A 21,264-nucleotide genomic window follows, 5' to 3' on the forward strand; every position below is an offset into this window, starting at 1 on the left:
TGTCATCTGGACCCAGGGGTGCATTCAGTTGGGCACCTTGAGTTACCTGGGTTGCCCAGTTCTCAACTGAATGCTCTCTTTTGTGCAGTTACCCAAACTGAGGAGGTGGTGTGCTCTATGCTCTGATGACATCACAACAAAAATGGCTGCCCAACCAGACTTACATTAGTGTTATACTTACTCATTTATCGCAGATAACTACAATACTGTCTGCATACATGCAGTGACATGTACCAGTAAGTAAAGTACTGAATTAAATATATAAAAGAATGAAAATAAAGGAAATGGGATGATTAATGAATGATATTAATAACAGATCATCACCAAGAACCTCATCACCGAGGACAGCAAGTGCTCCATGATACAAATTACCAACCGGATAAGCATCAGCCATATGTTTACTGTTACAGAGTTGGGTAGAATGTGGCAGCTTCCATGGCAACTTTGATGATTTGTTTACAGTATCCCTGGAGGCACCTAAACTGTTCAGTTGGACAATTCAGATGACTCAGGTTTCCTGGGCCACCTCAGTTGTGGTTCTGAACGCAGCCCAGATCACCCAGATCATGACCCAGATCACTCATCAGGTTAAATCCAGATCAAGATGTAAATAGAACACCGGCTGTGCGGTCAGATCTGTGATCTGAAATGGACCATGGTAAATAGAAGATGCCTCTACTCAGGCCATAAGTGATTAACAAGACCCAAGTGAAATTTGGTCAGCTTTGACTGTTGTCCCCTAAAATTAGGATTGGTTACTGAGCTGACTTCTCTTCTAAAGTTCTTGATCTTTTGAGCAATCCCCTTTTCTGTATAAAAATAAGACATCATCAAAATTTAAATTATATTTTTTTGTTATTTTTTTTAGTGTTTCTGCAATATAATATTCTCTCATGGTCATTATTATTATTTTCACTACATATTTTTATTACAGTATAGCCAATCTTCAACATCTGTAAGGTTTAGTTAACTGAGACATCCTTGGAAGTTGGAAATCCATGAATAATTAGTCTATCCCCCTTAAAAGCTCCTGATCCTCCTATGGCATTGTGCCCCATTGAAAACATCCCTGACCCTCATGTGGCCTTATTTAAATAAATAAAAGCCCTATGTACATATGTGCTTTATTTAACATTTAATGGAAGAAAGTAAAATAATGGTGAATGTGGTCTCTTTTTCCATCCTCCCAAGTCCAACAGCTACCAATACTGCATCACCATTGCTGTTACCACTGCATGCTCTACCCTTCCACTTCCCTTCTTTTATCTTATTTAATAACTTCAGCAGGTGTCTTAGAAAGTCCATAAGGGGTCAGGGTGAAAATATTATTAATGTGAATGTTGTGAGTGAGGGTGAAGGACAGTGACAGCTGGGCATCATAGAGAAATATACACAATATACAGGCAGTAGGAAATGTACACAATTGGTTACCAAAAACACTATAATGGAGGGAATGCAAGTTGGTGTGGCAGACTGTGAAAGTGTGTGGTGTGGTGAGGTGCACTGTGCGTGAAATTTAAATTGATGGCAGTCTGTACCAAATCAAATCCATCCTTTTGGCAGCAATCATGAATGACTGAATGCATGAATGTTGAGGACTGGCCATATTTTCTATCAGGTAATATATTTTACTGGAATTATTTCATCTCACTTCTCTGGCTTTCCAGCATTTGGTTGGTGTGGAGACATGGGCACTGCATTCCAGGTGGTGGATGAGATGATTCAAGATGGAATAATGGTGACAACTGAGACAATGAGTTTTCTCCTGCAGGCATGCATCACCAACAAAGAGGCTGGCTTTTGGCATGCTGTGAAGGTGAGAGTTGGGAGAGGGAAGGGAAAGTAGCAGGAGACAGAATTTGTCATGATGAATTCAACATTCATTATCCATAAAAAGAATTGATACTAAGTATAAGCATACTCTGGTTTTTTTAACATTTCCTGCCATACATAATGTAAAATTTGGTTCTGCAGCATCTAGCGTGCTGGCCATGAGAGGTGACTCAATTACAGATATGCTTTGTCAGAGCTAGTGGGAGCAGTAAAACTGGTGTGTCCTTTTTCCTCTGTTTCTTTTGCATGCTAATGTTTCCCTCATGCTGTATTTCATCCTATTTAGGGCTAAGATGTCCAGTGAATACTCATATTACATGTAGAGGATCACAATGTTGATTTTGGCAGAAAAAAAATATCTCCAGTGAAAGTAAAAAATATAGGATATGGCTTAATTAAGATGGCTCCATGAATATAAAAGAAAAGAACAGAAGCAGATCTCTTAACCTTTATGGAACTGCAGTTTCTTATCTATAGTAAAAGATATAAGACACTATAGGTAAATGTTCATCTTCACCCTTTGCTCCATCCAGCTGTAGCTGACAGAGAAAGGAGAATGACCTTGCAGTATGGAAGGGTTTCAGGAATAAGATAAGAACTATCACACCACCTACTACTTTAGCCAAAAAAAAAAAAAAAAAAAAAAAGAAAAAGAAAAAGAAAACAGTGGCAGATCATCAATAGTAACTTCTAAAAGAATGGCATTTCATAATAATATTAGAAACATTTAAACTTAGTTCAGATAAATCTACCCTCCAACTTGCCAAAAAGTCTTTCCATAATTAGATATGTCAAAATCACTAAAACCTCTTCTCTGATTGAGCTCTTACCCAAAATATCTCCAACAAATTTTCCTTTCCATTCTCCAAATTATTTTATTTTGCACCACAGCCAAGCTCCTCCTACAGATTCAGCATTGGATAATTTTGGGCTTGTCACTTCAGCTCCACCTTCTGACTATAGTGCTTGACATTGAATTAGCTAGCCCTGGGCAAAGCCAACCAATTCTGTATAAAATTTTGCTTCACCCATAAGAGAGACTTAAAATTATGCCAATGCATTATGCTGCCTTCAAAAAGTTGTGTAGTGTTAAGAGCTTACTGGCCAAGCAAAGCAGAATCAATTGTTGTCTTGACATTGTATTTAGCATTCAACTTGGATGTAGGATCAAGAAGCTCACTCCTGGGCCAATGATACATATTTCCATCCCTATCATCTGTGACAGTAAAAGTGGATTCATCATTACACTCTACTTCTGTCCACTTGCTAGCATCTATATTTTTTTTGCAAAAGTGTCCCTATTCATCTACCAAAGGTTAAAAGGAACTTATTCACGGGGTTGGTGGACCCCAGGTCCATAGTACACTATTAATGGTTCTCACAAAACACCCACCAAATACTTATAGTTTGCTTTCTTTTATTTTCCTTGCTGTCACATGTGGGTTAGATTCTAATTAATGTTTTTAGTCTGAAAGCAAGTATCTGTCTTCTGAGTAGGGATTGCATGGTCCTACTCCAGGTGAAACTTGACAATCTAGTGGCAGATACTCTTTGGACACACATTGATCTGTTCAGAGACTGTCTTTGTTTGCAGATCAGATTCCCATAGAGCAAGGATCTGGGCAGTGGTTTGTGCACTTAGATCCTTTTTCTTGCCCATATCAACAATACAGAGGGTTGAAAGAGGGTGGCAGTGTAAAGTGAGAGGGAGTGCAAACATGGCAATGTGTGGAAGGGAACACATGGCAGCTGATTATGCTTTTCTTGGTATGCTGAGCAGCTCCTACCACTATGCCACTCTGTAAGCAACATAATGCATTGGTGCAGTGGAGTCCCTTTTAAGGCTGAAGCAAAATTTTATATTGAATTGGTTGGCCATGCCCAGAGCAGGCTAATTCAATGTTGAGCGCTGTATATTATATCTACTGTTGAAATCCATTGAATGTTTCCTGTGTTTGCTCTGTGCTTTATTCTTGAAATGCTTATGGCCCTGATGCAGTTTCTCCTATCATTCTTTTTCATGGCTTTTAAAATTTTTTATTTACTTATTTATTTATTTGATTTTTTATTTTATTTTACCAGCTTCAAGCTCTGTGCTTTGGCTTCACCCCACTCACAGGTATTCATCAAGGTGATGGTTCCAGCGTCAGTTTGGGCTCACTGCCTTGGCACACTTTTGTGGTGCTATCTGGTGTTGAGTTATTTTTGGGTATTGTGCATCAGGAATACCAGGGCAGTTTTTCAACTGTGTGCTCAGTTAGGATTCAGATCAGCTTGTACAAAGTTCCACTAAAGTCACCTTTCTTATGAAGAATGACTTTAATGGAACATTTGTTTGAGATGTTTTTCTACTTATCAGTCCGTACCTCTCTGTTATATTTCTTTATTTATGAATACTGTGAAAGCTGTCAATTGAAAGGGAAAAATAATAGAACATTTATTAAACTCAAAAGACTTATTTTCATTCCTAGCAAAAAATAAAAGCTTTTTATATTTACAAGAAAGAAAAAGTCATTCATTTTATCTTGAAAATAACAGATATAAGAAAGCAAATTATTAAAAAACATTTTCAGGAAGGTGGGGCTTCAATTTTGTGCTCAATTAGGCATTTAAAGTTTAAAAATCCTCCTGCCACATACTGTCTGTCAGCATCCTCCTCTCAACTCTTCTTCCTCATCCTTGATTCACAGTTCTTGCCTTGTGTTATAGTTATTTTTGATTGATGAGTTATAGATGAGTTATAGTTATTTTTGATTGATGGTGATGTAAGTTGCTCTCTAATTTTGTCCTCTTTATACCTGACATTGCAGTTGCTTACAGCCTATGCCATACCATAGTCCAGGATTCACTTTGCATTTTTTTGTTTAGAACAGAATTCCTTATCCTTGAGTTTAGGTGTTTATTTGGGTTTTGCATTTTCCTCAACATGCAGATAAATAGTACCTTCTCAGTAGTTAGTTATGTGTATTTTTTATTTTTTATTTATTTTTTTTTATTTATTTATTTATTTATTTTATTTTTTTTGTAGGAGGGACATTGGCCAAGGGAAAAACAAGAATCCATTAAAAAAAAAAAGGTCCACTGAAATGCCACTCCCATAAAAGGGTCAAAGCAATAGTCAAAAATTGATGGATAAGTGTCTTGAAACCTTCCTCTTGAAGGAATTCAAGTCATAGTAAGGTGGAAATACAGAAGCAGGCAGGGAGTTCCAGAGTTTACCAGAGAAAGGGATGAATGATTGAGAATACTGGTTAACTTGCATTAGAGAGGTAAACAGGAGGTCTACTGCCTCAGGAGGAGGCAGTAGACACCTGCCGAAACGATAATTACTCCCAGTGAGGTCTAAAGCACTGTTCAGGGAGTGCTGTGAACTTATCATTAAACCCAGCTGTGACCTCACTGAACGTTTCCCTTTGTGTCTCACAACACAAGGGGGCAGTCACAGCCTGCCCTCTAAAGACAACTCTCTTCCTCCTCACAAAACTACAAGCACCTAATAACACACACCCCCTTCACCCAAAAATTTTAAAATCATCATGGCGACTCCTACACCAGCCTTGGAGTCCCCATCTGGGGAGGGGACCATAAATGTCCCCAGGTCGGACTGCCTTTCTGTCGACGACCCTAAGTGTCTTGACACCCCCCTCAACTTTTTCTTCATTAACTTCTGCAACATTCGCGGTCTAAGATCTAATTTTCAATCTGTAGAACACCACCTCTCCTCTTCTAAACCTCATCTTTTCCTCACTGAAACTCAGGTGTCTGAGGCAACTGACAGTAGTCCCTTTTCTGTTCCCTCCTACTTTCTCTATCCTCATTTTCGATCCAAAGCTTGATGCTGCGTTTATGTGCGCAATGACTTAACCTGCTCTCATGCCCACGCTCTTGAATCTTCCAAGTTTTCCACCATCTGGCTACGACTACAGAGTCACTCTCATACTAAATTTATCTGTGCTGTATACCTCTCTCCTAACTCCTCTGACTATAAGAAATTCTTTGACTACTTAACTTCCAAAGTGGAGCACATTCTGACCCTCTTCCCTTCTGCAGAGATCTCCATTCTTGGAGACTTCAATGTTCATCACCAGCTTTGGCTTTCCTCTCCCCTCACTGACCATCCTGGTGAACTAGCCTACAACTTTGCTATCCTCCATGACCTAGAGCAATTGGTGCAACACCCTACTCGTATTCCTGACCGTCTTGGAGATACGCCCAACATTCTTGACCTTTTCCTGACCTCTAATCCTTCTGCTTATGCTGTCACCCTTTCTTCTCCGTTGGGCTCCTCCGATCACAATCTCATATCTTTATCTTGTCCTATCACTCCAATCCCTCCTCAGGATCCCCCTAAGCGAAGGTGCCTCTGGTGTTTTGCCTCTGCTAGTTGGGGGGACCTGAGGAGGTATTTTGCTGATTTTCCTTGGAATGACTACTGCTTCCGTGTCAGAGACCCGTCTTTGTGTGCTGACCCCATAACAGAGATGATAGTGTCTGGCATGGAGGCGTACATTCCTCACTCTTTTTCTCGTCCTAAACCTTCTAAACCTTGAGTGAGCAAATCCATTAAGTAATCTCTCATCCATTTTAGCATTGTCCCTCTCAGTCCTCCTATATGCTTCATCTTCCACAATAGTCTTTTATGTGGAACTTTATCAAAAGCTTTTTTGATGTCCAAGTACACTGCATCTACCTACCCATCTCTGTTTTGTACTTCATCCATTACTCTTGTATAGAAACTTTGTAAATTTGTCACACATGACCTTCCTTTTCTGAAACCAAATTGACTATTTGTTAGAACTTCATTTTCTTCCAAATATTTCATCCACTTTTCCTTGATCACTATTTCACAGATCTTGCCCACAACATTGGTTAGCGACACCGGTCTATAATTTAGTGGCTCAGTCCTCTTTCATTCTTTGTGTATTGGCACTATATTTGCCCTCTTCCACTCTCTTGGTACTCTTCCCTCTATCAGTGAGCTGTTCATCACATCCCAAATTGTGTGTGTGTGTGTGTGTGTGTGTGTGTGTGTGTGTGTGTGTGTGTGTGTGTGTGTGTGTGTGTGTGAATGCAGGTACATACGGGAGAGTCCTGTGTGATTGCTTTGTTGTGTCGTGGTGGAGTGGTTGGTTGATGCCGGGACTTGAGGACAGAGAAATGTGTTCATAGAGTGTCCTTGCTGCTGCTGTGCCCAAGCCTTTGCCCGCTGACTGTGCTCGCACCGTGACTGCTACTATTGTCTTGCATGTACCACTATCCAGGCCCGTCTCCCAGGGGCCAGGCTGCGTGTTCTTTATAAGTATCTGGAAGCATTATCGACTGAAAGCAACAAAACCTTGTTCTTGTGTACCATGCCTCCTCCCTGCCTTGTCTCCCACTTGGAGTGAGACCTTGACCTAAAGGTGTATTGCCTCTTGTGTGGCGTTCATCCTCATGCAAGCCTACAGGTGCCCCTAGGAGTGGGTAGTGTGTCCAAAGTGGCTTTCCCAACTTGCCCCCATCTCACCCCATGGGATGTTGCTCCTTGTTGTCAGTCAGTGTCATCAAGGTTCAGCTGGCTTGAAGTGCATGGGACAAATGAACAATGGAAGTGGGGAGCTGTTTTTTGTGACAGTAGTGTCCAGAGTGGGATGTGTGGCAACGTACCAATGTAGTGTACGTGACCTGTGGTTCTTCTCACTGGGTTGATGCTAGAAAGATGGTAGACTATTTGGTGGGAGATGTGAGTGGGGAGGAGGTGGTGTTGCCAGGTGTACTCGTAGATGTGGATGCTGCACCTGTCACAGTGGAAAAGCTGGACATGTTAGTTCTCCTGAGGGAGATGCTGGAGGCTGGGCTAGCACAACAGATCAGATACAACAGATAGCACAAAAGGTGGCTCAACAGACACAGCAGTTGGCATGACAGATGCAGGGTTCAGTTGAGGATGCAAAACTCGCTCTGCAACACAAAATGCACGTGATGCAAAACCCAAGTCCAGCAGTACACAGATGAAAGCTAAGCTTGTGTCAAGGAAGAACTGCAGGAGACAGTGAATGAGGGCTGCACTTGTGTCAAGGAAGAATTACAGAATATAGTGGAGGAGGGCTGCACTTGCCTTAAGGAAGAGCTGTAGGAGACCTTGACTAATATTAAGTGTCAGATTGAGGAAGTGGCAACGTTCTTTGAGGAGATAGAGAAACTGTGTGTGGCCTCAAATATTTTGGTGGGAAATCATGAGGGTGTGCCAAAAACTGTGTGGGCATGGTGCTCTGTCCCTGCCATGGGAGGCCCCTCTACCTCTACTTGCCCCTTCTTGCCCCCCACTTGTGTGGAGGGAGACCACAGGCACTGCTGTTATCGTGGTGTGGTACCTGCGACGCCCTTTCCTGCCTCATGGGCAGGCCACATGGGGAGGAAACCTGCAGAGTTTGACGGGAAGCTTACTGTGCTCAGTCTGAAATTCAGTGTTCCCCTGCTATTTGCAGGAGTTATGTTCCAAAGTCTCCTGTGAATATAAAAAATCCATGAATATGGGAAACCATTCTTACAAAACTTAGAAATGCCTGTTTATAATTTAAATCATAAAATATATGTCTCACACTTATTAAGCATGTTTAAAATTCACTTTACCACAATAAGAAATTATTATACATATAGTACAAAATACTTTAATTTAAAAAAATACAGTACACTGTAAGATGAAAGGGGATTCAGGTGATGTGTATGGTAAACCCTTGGTGTAACAAACCTCTATTTACTGAATTCTAGGTATAATGAGCTTTTTAAGGCCTCTCTCTCTCTCTCTCTCTCTCTCTCTCTCTCTCTCTCTCTCTCTCTCTCTCTCTCTCTCTCTCTCTCTCTCTCTCTCTCTCTCTCTCTCTCTCTCTCTCTCTCTCTCTCTCATATATATATATATATATATATATATATATATATATATATATATATATATATATATATATATATATATATATATATAAGAGAGAGAGAGAGAGAGAGAGAGAGAGTTGTGGTTGTGTGAAAGCCAGTGACTTGACAATGGCCAATGACACTGCAGTGTGTTCAAGAACCAGGGTAACCAAACACCAAAACTTCTCTATTGGCCATTTATTCGTTGAAGTAGCGCACACAGGACGTAAGGCAGAGTAGTGATATGTGTTGGTGTGATAATGTGTGTGTCTCTTTGTGTCTGGTTGTTAACTGAGGACAGCCGGTGCCGTCCGATGCCAGATGGATGTGGCATGGCCTCAGGGGATCCCAGCTGCATCTGGTCTCTGGGAATGCCTGACCTGACCTCAAGGGAGCACAGGTGCTTCCAGCGGTGTCAGATCACTCCAGGTGTGTGTGTGCATGTGTGTGTGGTAGGCACACAACAATATTCCCCTCTCCCCAACCCCTGAAGGAAGCAGGGGGGGCTACTGGTGGCACTGACACTTGACCACCAGTCTGGACCTGGTGACCATCCTGGCAGGACAAAATTGTGGGGGTAAGAGAGGGAGTGGCGGTGGTAACAATGGCCACATCTCCGCATCTGGTAGCAATCCATACCTGCATGAGCCTGTGTGGGAAGATAGGGAGAACGGGATGGCTGGGTAGGTTCAGATAGCTGAGAAGGCTGGTCAGGGAGAGGTGGGTGGCAGGTTGCCGGTATGGGGGACTGAGGTGGGGGAAGGGAGGATGGGAAGGAGACAGAGGATGTAGATGAAAGTGGGAATTTTGGTGGAAAAGCTGTTTGGAGATTGGGGGGGAGGTAGACGGGGAGGAGACAGAAGTGTAGGTGGAGGTGTGGATCATGGGGGAGAAGCTGTGGGGATCACTGGGAAGTGAATCACCAACAGCTGGGGAGGTGGAGGTGGGGGCGTCTTGTTGGCATCTGGTGAGCTGATGGGAGCTGCCATAGACTGAGGTGGAGCTGCTGGCAGGGCGTGTGCCACCTTAACCCTGTCCCAGGACACGGTGTAGGGCCAACTCGCCTTGTTGACCATCACATGCTTGTGAGTGCGGCCCAGCACAGTGAAGGGTCCAGCATACCATGGCTCCAAAGCTTCCTGTGGCATGTCGATACATATAAAGATTGCATCAGCTGCTTGCAGATCTGTTGACATGTGCTTGGGGATCCATGTAGGTGTGGGTCGGAGAGAGGCCATGGCTGATTTGAGGGCGGGAAGGAAGGAGAGGGAGTACTCCTGAATTGCTGGAAGTCATAAATCCTCATCATACATGAGCTCCTCTGGCATGTGTTGTATGTCCACCTTCACCATGGCACAGAGTGAGAGAAGGATGACGGATTAGGTTGTGTGGATTGCCTCCTTCAGCCGATGATGAAATCTCTCGATTATCTTGTTATTCTAAATAATAATAATAATAAACGGTTTATTTTTAAGGCAGTTTACAAACTGAAAATGTACAGAGGGGGTGGGGAAATACTTAACATTAATCCTAAAGCTAAGTCTAATCTAGAAACAAAAATGCTATTTATTGATTGCTCGCGCCATGGTGGAAATTGTGCTGAGTCTGTACCAGTCCGTGTGTGGTACCTTTAGGGGCATTATTTGGTTGTGGTGTCTTGTGGCACGGACCGGGCAAGGCGTGTCAGGTGGCAGCATGTGTCAGAGGCGTGGATGATATAGTAGTCCCCTTCCAAACTTCTCCAGAGCCTCTCGGTGCCTGGTGGATAGTCTGGACAGACTCAGGGTGGTCAGGGCGTCATCATAGGTGGTGTAGGCAGGGCCAAGGATGACCCTGCACCCCCTTTTCTGCACACTCTCCAGCTGGAGCTGTTGAGTATGTGTGAGGGAGGAGGACCACGCTGGGGAGGCATACATGAGTTTGGGGAGGATGAAGGTGAGGTAAACCCCCCTTAACTCATCTGTCGGCATCCCTAACGACCTGAGTCTGTTCAGCAAGGGTGAAAGGGTGTGGTCCTTTGGTGGGAGCAACCCAGGAAGGTGAGTAGCACATGCCATGCAAGAGACTTGAACTGCACATCCTGGTCCATGATAAGGGTGTGAGGCATGCCAAAATGGGAGACACACCTGGTAAGGAAGTAGTGGGCTGTTGTCTGCTGTGATGTCTGGGATGGGAATTGCTTCTGCTCATTGGATGATCCTGTAAATGCACGTAAGCATGTACCAGCAGCCTCATGATGGTGTGAGCAGACCAGTGATATAAAGGTGGACTGGTCAGGAAGCAGCTCGTTGGCACTGGGATGCTTGCTATTAGTGTGTGAGTGTGTCGGGCTCTAACTGTTTGCTGTAGAAAGTGATAGGCATGAGTGTGCCTCACACTTCTTGCTGAAGGACTGTACCTACAGTGTTGGTTGAGGTGTTGGTGGTGAGGACGGTGTATGCGTCCAGCACTGGATGAGCGAGTAGGATGGGCTCAGCGAGTTTGTCCTTCACCTGCTGGAAGGCAGCGTCAGCCACCAGGGGCCACTAGAGAGGTTTAGAGGATGTCTTTTTTGTCCCCTTCAGGGGGTCATTAAGTGGGGACAGGATGGCGGCTGTCAAGGGAATGAAGCAGTGGTAGAAGTTGATGAGCTCCAGGAACTGCATCAGCCTCTGCCATCGTGGGGATGCGGGAAGTCCCATATGGCCTCGATCTTCTGTGGGAGGGGGTGTGATGCCTGCAGGGCCCACCCAGTGACTGAGGAAATACACCTCACTGATGCCCAGAACACACTTCACTGGGTGGATTTTGGGGCTGTAGGCTTGCAGGCAGGTGAGCAGCAAGTGAGCTGCTCCTGGTGGTGGGGGGACGGGGAAGTGACGAGGATATCATCAAGGTACACCATCACTCCATCCAGGTCCTGTGTGACGTAGTTCATGAGGCGCTGCATTGTCTGCTCCACATTCTGGAGGCCAAAGTTCATCCTCGGGAACTCAAGGAGGCCAAAGGGCATCATGGTGGCAGTCTTCTGGATGTCCTCCTCTGCCATGGGAATCTGATGGAAAGCACAGATGAGGTCGATTTTTTAGGACACTTTCCGCCTGGCCAGCTTCGCATGGAAGTCCATGGTGTGAAGGATGGGTACCTGTTGGACACCATCATAGCATTCAAGGCCCTGTAGTTGCCACAGGGGCACCATTTGCCCTCTTGTGCCTTTGTAGCTATGTGGAGAGGTGATGCCTAGGAGCTTGAGGAAGGGCGTGCAATGCCTTCCTGCAGCATGTGCTGGAACTCTCTCTCTCTGCAGCCAGGAGGCATTCAGGCAGAAGACACTGGAGACAAGCAAAGCGTGGAGGGCCATGCGTGATGATGGTGTGCTGGATCCCATGGTGGGCGTGGCTGTGAGGCATGGCAGGAGACATGATGTTGGGGAAAGCCTTGAGGATGGTGCTGTAGTAGGCATTAGCCTCCTGCAGGGCTGTAACCAGAGGTGTGTGGGCTGTGCAAGGCTCTATGGGGATGACCCAGTTAGATGGGGGTGCACCCAGTTTTGAGCAGTTGATGGAACAGGTGCTAGAGGGGATGCTGTGGAAAGCTGCCCTGGTCTACGTAGATGACATCCTTGTATTCAGGAATACCTTTGAGCAGGAGCTTGCCTACCTTGAGGAGGTGTTGTGTTGCTTGCGAGAGACCAACTTGAAGCTCAGGCCCAAAAAATGCACATTTTTTCAGCCTGAAGTGTCTTTCCTGAGCCATGAGTTGAAAAGGTGTCCACACAGACCCTCTGAAGGTAATGGCAGTGAAAGGCTGGCTGGTGCCCACTGGCGTAGCTGAAGTGAGGAGCTTCCTTGGCTTGTGCTCCTATTACCATTGATTTCTGCCCAGGTTTGCCACTATCACCTCTTGTTCACCAGCTCACCAGGAGGGGAGCATGTTTCCTGTGGGATAAGGCATGCCAACAAGCATTCGAGGTGCTGAAGTGGGCCTTGGTAGATATGCCTGTATTACACTATCCAGATCCAAGCCTTCCCTACTTGCTGGATACCAATGTTAGTGCTGAAGATGTGGATGCTGCTCTGTTGTAGGTCAAGGAGGGGCAAGAGTGGGTGGTGGCTTACTTCAGCACCAAGTTCTTGAGGCTGGAGAGGAAATACTGCATGGCATGCAAGGAGCTGGCCACAGTGGTGAAAAGCCTGAGTCACTTTCACAACTACCTCTATGGGGCCGAATCCACCATGTGCATCGACCATGCTGCACTTCACTGGGTTAAGACGATGAAGGAGCCAAAGGGACAGCTTGCCAGTTGACTAGGCAAGCTGGAACAATACAACTACTAGATAGTACATTGTGCCAGGAATGTGCATAACAATGCTGATAGCCTGTCACCACCCCTCTGAGCCCAACTGTGCTCACTGCTCCAGGAGGGAATCTGGTGTCACATGCCAGCGGCTGCAGGTCCTAGGGGGTGTGGAAGAGGCCAGTGATCAGTGTAGGAAAGACCAGTGAGAGGATCCTGATCTGGCTCCAGTAATCCAGTAGTTGGAGGCCAATGAGGGATGGCCATGCTGGGAAAAAAGTTTTACCCAAGAGCCCCACTATGAAGTGTCTGATGGAGCAGTAGGAGGAACTGTGCCTAGAGGAGGGCATGCTGCAGCATCACTGGGTGGACACTAGAAAAAGCGAGGGCTGTTGGGTGGTGTTTGTGCTGTGAGCTCAAAGGAGGGAGGTGTTGTGGGAGATGCATGAGGAAAACACCAGCAGCCACTCAGGTGTCAAGCAAATGCAATGCTGGCTGCAGCAGCAAGTGTACTGGATTGTCCTATGGCAGAATGGGCAGGAGTGGTGCCATGCCTGCCATGTGTCCACTGCTAAAAGAGGCATGGCACGGAAAATACGTGCTTCTCTCCAGTTATACTTGGCTGTGGCACCCATGGAGAAGTTGGCAGTGGACATTGCAGGTCCTTTCCCCAGCACTAGGAAGGGCAACAGATTCCTCTGCATGGCCATGGACTATCTTTCTAAAGGATATGAAGCCTTTGTTCTCCCCGATCATGAAGCAGAAACAGTGGCCAAGTTTCTCATCAATCAAGTGTTTATGTGCTTTGGGGTGCCAGGTGAGCTTCACTCAGACCAGGGACAAGAGTTCAAGTTGCGGGTCTTCCAAGAGAGCTGCTGCCTCTTGGGGTGAAGAAGACCCGCACTATGCCCCTACATCCTCAGAGTGACAGGTTGGTGGAGTGATACAATGCCATGCTAGTGGGCCAGCTGGCCTGATATTGTGAAGCTGACCAGCAAGATTGGGATGAGTGGCTGCCATATCTCCTGATAGCATATTGCTCTGCCAAACATGGGGATACCAAGTACACCCCTGCCTACCTCATGTTCGGTTGTGAGATCTGCCTCCTCATCAACATGGCCACTAGGAGGCTACTAGATGTGGAGCTACATATAGTGCAGTCATAGTACACCATGGCCTTGCAGCAGCAACTGGATGACACCAGGCAGAGGGTGAGTGGGCACCTGAAGCTGGCAGGCCATGCGATGTGACAGCAATGCTGCCAGCATGTTCACGAGGATATGTACCTATCCCAGGGACAGTGTGGCTGTACAATCCCTGCAAGAGGCAGGGATTGTACATTGCAAGAGGCAGGCATCCAACACCTATGAGGTGTTGGATGCCTTCTCCGACATCACCTACCACCTTGCCTCTGTTGGTGTTGGCAGGCAGTCAAAAGTGGTGAACATCGACTGCTTGTGGAGGTATGTTGGTGATGGCAAATTCTTCTGGGATGACCCCAAGGAACCACAGCCAGGACTTGTGCAGGGTGGGTCACAGGATAAGGAAGAAGGTGATAGTGTCAGTGGTAGTGACTCTGGAAGTGACTCGGCTAGTGACAGTGACACTGGATGCTGAGGCTGGTGTGTGTGTGAGAGGCCCTTGGAAAGGCCCTGGAGAGCTAAATGGCCTGCCCTGCAGGTAACAGACTTTGTACTACTATAAGTGTTTATCCTATAACTGTTGAGGTGTAGGCATGTAGGTTTAAGCTGCATTGTTTAGATTTTTTTTTTAAGAATTATGATTTTTCTTTATTTTTCAGCATTGAGATGTTTGTTTCTCTTATAATTTAGTAGTGATTTTCTTAATGTAAGTTTTTGTAGATATAGGATAGCTGGGGACAGCTGTACTACTTTATAGGTGGGGATAATATTACGTACAGTCGTACACAACCAAGAGTGTGTGTGTGTGTGTGTGTGTAGAGGTATTTATGGGAAAGTATCCCACGTGATTGCTTTGTGGGTTTGTGGTGGAGTGGTTGGTTGCCGCCAGAACTTAAGAGCAGAGTGATGTGCCCGTGGAGTGTCCCTTGCCACTGCTGTGCCCAAGTCTGTGCCTGATGACTGTGCTTGCGATATGACTGCTACTGTTGTCTTGAGTGTGATGCTATCTAGGCCTTTGTTTCCCAGGGGCTAGGCTGTATATCATGTGTGAGTGTCTGGAAGCAGTGTTGACTGAAAAAAAATAAAACCATGTCCTGTTTACTGTGCCTCCTCCTCCCCGCCTTGTCTCTCCCTTGGAGAATGCTTGCTTGCTTGTGCATTGCTACTTGTGTGATGTTCATCCTCGTGGAAGCCCACAGGTGCCCTCAGGAGTGGGTACTGTGTCTGAAGCAGCTTCTCTGTCTTGTCCCCATCTCACCCCACAGGATGCTGTCCTTCGTTGTCAGTCAGGGTCATCGAGAGTTGGCTGGCTTGGAGTGCTTGGGATGGATGGATGACAGAAAGGTGGGGGGGGGCCCTTTTTCTTGGCAATATATATGTACATACACAGGGTGTAGTGCAAGTTTCTGCAAATACTGAAAGAGATGAAAGAATGTGTAATTCTAAGTAGAAAATGTTCTTTACACGTATGCATTTTAAGGCTTTGTTTACCCGTCAGAGGAGTTGAAAATGTATGGGAGTTGCAGGTGTGCTCTGCATGTAACTATGAGGTGACGGACAGATGGTTGCACTGTCACAGCCTCAGAGGTACCACTTGTTCAAATTATGAATGGCTTTATCTTATTTTTTTGCAAGCTGTGGAATATTACAGTATCTTATGACAAGACAAATGGTATTATAAAGCATGTAATTTACCAATAAGCATTACACGACATTATTGCGTTGATTAAAAGTACAGTGAAATCCCTCTCATCCGGCATTCAAGTATCCGGCAGCTTCAAGTATCCAGCACATTTTTCCCCGAGCCTTAAAATCAATAAAAAATCAATGTGTACTCATAAAATCAATTAAAATTCCCGCACGAGGCATACTTTGTCCCCTTGCCACCAGAGCGCACTGCTTCGCGCCACCCGCGGCCCACTGCACTGTGTTTACTCAGTGACTCAGTCCCGCGTGTGCACTGTTTATCGCCTGACACCTTCATCATGCCTAAAGTTGTAGAAAAGAGGAAGTGTGTTGTGCTTACACTTAAGCAGAAGGTAGACATTTGTCGACGATTAGAGAGAGGTGAAAGCAGATAGCAACTAATGGCGGAATATATATGGTGTGGGCTCATCAACTATTTATGACATTAAATCCCAAACGAAAAAGTTGCGGGATTACATGAAAGCCACCGACACCCCAAAGGCAGCGGAAAATCGTCACACACTGCAGTATCATCGTGGTGAAATGATGGACAAAGTGTTATACGAGTGGTTCAGCTTGAAAAGATCAGAAGGAGTCACAATTACAGGCCCAATGCTATAACTGTGTGTTGGTGAGTGTGAGGTGGCAGCGCGGGTGGCGATGCGCGGCACAGCGATCAGCTGATCTTTGTTATGGTAAGATGCGTGAGTGTAGGGTGGTGATTGTGGACATAATTTCACTTCTGTTCAAGTATCTGGCAATATTCAAGTATCCAGCATGTCGGCGGTCCCGTTGATGCCGGATAAGAGGGATTTTACTGTACTTCTGTAAAATGCTACGTGGCATCATCACTCAGCTGTTTTCAAGGTCGCTCGGATTCACTCCCCCCTCCTCCCTCGCTTCAATGATGACGCGTAACATTTTACAGGAGTGCTTTTAATAATCACATTAATGTTGTTGTGTAATGCTTATCGGTAAATTACATGCTTTATAATACCATTTGGTTTGTTATAAGATACTGTAATATTCCACAGCTTGCAAAAAATAAGATTAAACTATTCGTAATTTGACCAAGTGACACCTCCGAGGCTGTGACAGTGCAACCAACTCTCTGTCACCTCATAGCTACGTGCAGAGCACACCTGTGAGTCTCATACATTTTTTTCTGACGGGTAAGCAAATCCTTAAAATGCATATTGGTATAGAACATTTTCTACTTAGAATTACACGTTCTTTCAAATCTTTCAGTATTTGCAGAAACTCACATTACACCCTGTATATATATGTGCTGCCTCATTGACCACACAATGCACATACAGGAATGCATTTTCGTGATTATACATATATATATATATATATATATATATATATATATATATATATATATATATATATATATATATATATATATATATATATATATATATATGTGTGTGTGTGTGTGTGTGTGTGTGTGTGTGTGTGTGTAAATATGCAATCACCAAAATGCATTCCTGTATGTGCATTGTGTGATAGATGAGGCAGCACAGGAGTGGTATTTTACATGTTATGTTGCCTAAAATATCATGACTTTAAAGAAACATTATTAACACTTATACATAGCACATAATAAAATGTATGAGCGGTATAAAGTTTCATACATTAAAAACGGGTGATTAATGTTATCCTATCCATAGGTATGAAAATACAGTACAGAAACTATATTTCATAAAAAATATGGCATATGGTAGACAATGTATGGCAGATTGCAAACAAACACCAGATTATGACAGAAATACCATAATTATGGCAGATAGTGGTGTGCTCACCACCACCACCACCCACACTCTCTTCCACCCTCCCACCCTCACTCACTCTCTTGCCACCGCTGCTGCTGGCCGGATGTTCCACCTGACTTACCGACATTTGTCCAGTACATCAAATGGATGGTCCATAGGCCATACATGTCTGATAAATGCAAAATCCAATATAACAGAGTTCAATATAAAGAGGGTTTACTTTATATATATATATATATATATATATATATATATATATATATATATATATATATATATATATATATATATATATATATATATATATATATATATATAGACACACACACACACACACACACACACACACACACACACACACACACACACACACACACACACACACACACACACACACACCACTGAATTACAGACCAGTCTCACTCACGAGTATTGTAAGTAAACTCTGTGAAATAGTCATTAAAAACAGATGGGTGCAATATCTTGAACAAGAAAATATAATAACAGAAAAACAATTCGGTTTCAGGAAGGAGAGATCTTGCGTAACAAACTTACTGAGCTTTTATACAAGAGTAATAGATAAACTACAAGAGAGAGATGGTTGGGTTGATGCAGTCTATTTAGATCTGAAAAAAGCTTTTGATACAGTTCCACATAAAAGTCTCGTATGGAAACTGGAACATCGAGGAGGGCTAAAAGGAAAAATACTTAAGTGGATGAAGGATTATCTCCAAGGTAGGGAAATGAGCACAGTAATCAGAGATAATAAATCAAGTTGGTACGAAGTAACAAGCGGAGTACCACAAGGGTCTGTGTTGGCACCTATAATGTTTCAGGTCTATATAAATGATATGACAGTGGGTTTAAATAGCTACATTAACATGTTTGCAGATGAGGCAAAATTGATGAAAGTAATAAAGAACCAAGAGGATTGTGAGGAACTACAGAGGGATATTGATAGAATTTATGAATGGAGTAAACGATGGAAATTAGAATTCAATATAAAAAAGTGCCATGTAATGGAGATGGGAAGAAGTAAAGGGAGACCTTCATGGGAGTATAAGATGGGAGGAATCACAATACGAAAGAGCAAAGAAGAAAAAGACTTGGGAGTAATAATTCAAGACACGCTATCACCAGAAAAACACATCAATGGAATATTTGGCTCTACATATAATTTGCTAGCAAATATCAGGGTGGCATTTAATTACCTAGACAAAGAAATGATGAAGAAAATCATAACACACGATACGCCCCAAACTGGAATACGCAGCAGTGGCATGGTCTCCACACAAGAAGAAAGATATAAGGAAATTGGAAAGAATACAAAGAACAGCTACGAAAATGATACCTGAATTGGAAGACCTAAGTTACGAGGAAAGACTGGAAGAAATTGGATTACCAACACTGCAAGAAAGAAGGGAAAGAGGAGACCTGATAACAATGTTCAAATTAGTAAATGGCATGGAGAAGATAGACAGAGATAACCTAGTTGCAAAAGTGGAGGAAGGAGATAGACGTACAAGGGGACATATGAAGAAATTAAAGAAGAGTCATTGTTTGGGAGATATTAAGAAATACAGCTTTCCGCATCGAACGGTTGAAATATGGAATAACTTAAAAGAAGAGGTGGTTGCGGCAAAGAGTGTGCACATGTTTAAAGAGAAATTGGACAAATTCGGGTATGGAGACAGGACTAATTGAGCTTTGGCTCGGACCTTGTACTATACAACTAGGTAAATACAACTAGGTAAATACACACACACACACACACACACCATGAGTACTAAGATGTTGGTGTTCCCCATTTCTGACCTATGTTTCTTCTTCCGGTGATGCCACTCTTATTTAACATGCTCCCTCCTCCTTTTAATGTGGGAGTTGCTTTTGTAGTCATGTGAAGCAGGTGGTGGGATAAACCATTTTTCAAGTACAGTGGAACCTCGGTTACCAAACACCTTCCCTTTTGAACAAATCAGTTTTTGAACAAAATTTTAAGCTCATTATTGCTTCAGCAGTGGTATCATAATTCAGTTTTTAGAACAAAGTTACTTGATTTCAAATATTAAAAAACATAGCAAAAGCTGCTGTTTATTACTAATTTATAGTTTCTATAAATACTTACTTTGTTTTTATATATTTGGAGGAAAGACAGAGTGTAAGACAGTAATTCAATATTTGAAATAAGGCAAATGTGATCCCATTGAAAAGCATTGATGTAAACAAACAGTTTTCGGCGCTCAGGAGTAATCTCGAGCCACTTGTGGCTCTCTCAGTGACTGCACAACTGCATTTTTCAATAGATTTTTCCCAGCAGCAAGATGTCTAAGTGTTATGATCACCTTCATTTTGGTAGTAAGTGGGTTGTTCCTTTCTGTGTCCTTCTGTAAGGCTTCCCTCACTAGATCATTGACAAAGAGAATACCTGCATGGTCTAAGCAGTATCTTCTGATGAGTTTTGTATCACTAAGTTCATTCAATACATCCTTTCTGGATAAATAATTTGTGAGCTGGAGATGTCGTGAAGCAGCCATCTTGCTTGTGGGAGCAACTGATGCCACTCATAATTAACATGCTCTTTCCTCCTTTTAATGTGAGAACCACTTCCGCAGTCATGTGAAGCAGATGGTGGCATAAACTATTTTTCAAGTACAGCAGAATCTTGGTTACCAAACACCTCCCCTTTTAAACAAATCAGTTTTTGAACAAAATTTTAAGCTCATTATTGTTTCAGTTGTGATACCATAATTCATTTTTAGAACAAAGTTACTTGATTTCAAATATTAAAAGACATAGCAAAAGTTCTCGTTTATTACTAATTTATAATTTCTATAAATACTTACTTCGTTTTTATATATTTGGAGGAGAGACACAGAGTGTAAGACAGTAATTCAATATTTGAAATAAGGCAAATATGAACCCGTTGAAAAGCTGCCATGTAAACAAACAGTTTTCGGCCCTCAGGAGTAATCCCAAGTCACCTATAGTTCTCTCGATGACCCACAGCGCCATCACTACTGCACAACTGCATTTTTTCAGTAGATTTTCCCAGCAGCAAGATGCATAAGTGTTATGATGACATTCATTTTGGCAGTAAGTGGGTTGCTCCTTTCTGTGTCCTTCTGTAAGGCTTCCCACACTAGATTGGTGACAAAGAGAATACTTGCATGGTCTAAACAGTATCTTCTGATGAGTTATGTCACTAAGTTCATTCAATACATCCTTTCTGGGTAAATGATTTGTGAGCTGGGATGTTGTGAAGCAGCCATCTTGGTTGTGGGAGCAGCTGTCATAAACTGCTAAGACAGGGTAGACTAGTGTCTGGGAACGGATTAACCTATTTTACATTGATTCCTATGGTGAAAATAGTTTTGGTTTTCGAACATTTCGGATTTCAAACAGCATTCAGGAATGAATTAAGTTCTACAACTGAGGTTTCACTGTATAAAAAAATGTTTTTGTACACTTACGTACTTCACATGATTCATACCCACCCCTCCTCCCCTCTGCATGTACCTTATTCAGTTAAAGAAATGAAGAATGGAGACATGCACCTCCTCTAGGAATTGGTGGGTTAGGGGTAAGCAGTCCATTTTCTGTGATGGGCCTCCCCTCACCTCTGTGCATTCCAGTATGGAGGGGCTATTTTATATATTAT

The 21,264-nt window shown here is 43.4% G+C and overlaps 1 protein-coding gene across 4 annotated transcripts in view; it reads left to right on the forward strand.

The window, feature by feature from the left end:
- LOC135104935 (pentatricopeptide repeat-containing protein 1, mitochondrial-like) overlaps window positions 1-21,264 on the forward strand; it is a 125,067-nt gene that overhangs the window by 72,163 nt on the left and 31,640 nt on the right. For all 4 annotated transcript variants that reach the window (XM_064012723.1, XM_064012724.1, XM_064012725.1 and 1 more), the window contains one exon: window positions 1,668-1,816. In XM_064012723.1, coding sequence (XP_063868793.1) covers window positions 1,668-1,816 — 149 coding nt within the window. The remainder of the gene's footprint in view (window positions 1-1,667; window positions 1,817-21,264) is intronic.

This window comes from Scylla paramamosain, chromosome 11, assembly GCF_035594125.1.
Source record: "Scylla paramamosain isolate STU-SP2022 chromosome 11, ASM3559412v1, whole genome shotgun sequence".
Lineage (NCBI taxonomy): Eukaryota > Metazoa > Arthropoda > Malacostraca > Decapoda > Portunidae > Scylla > Scylla paramamosain.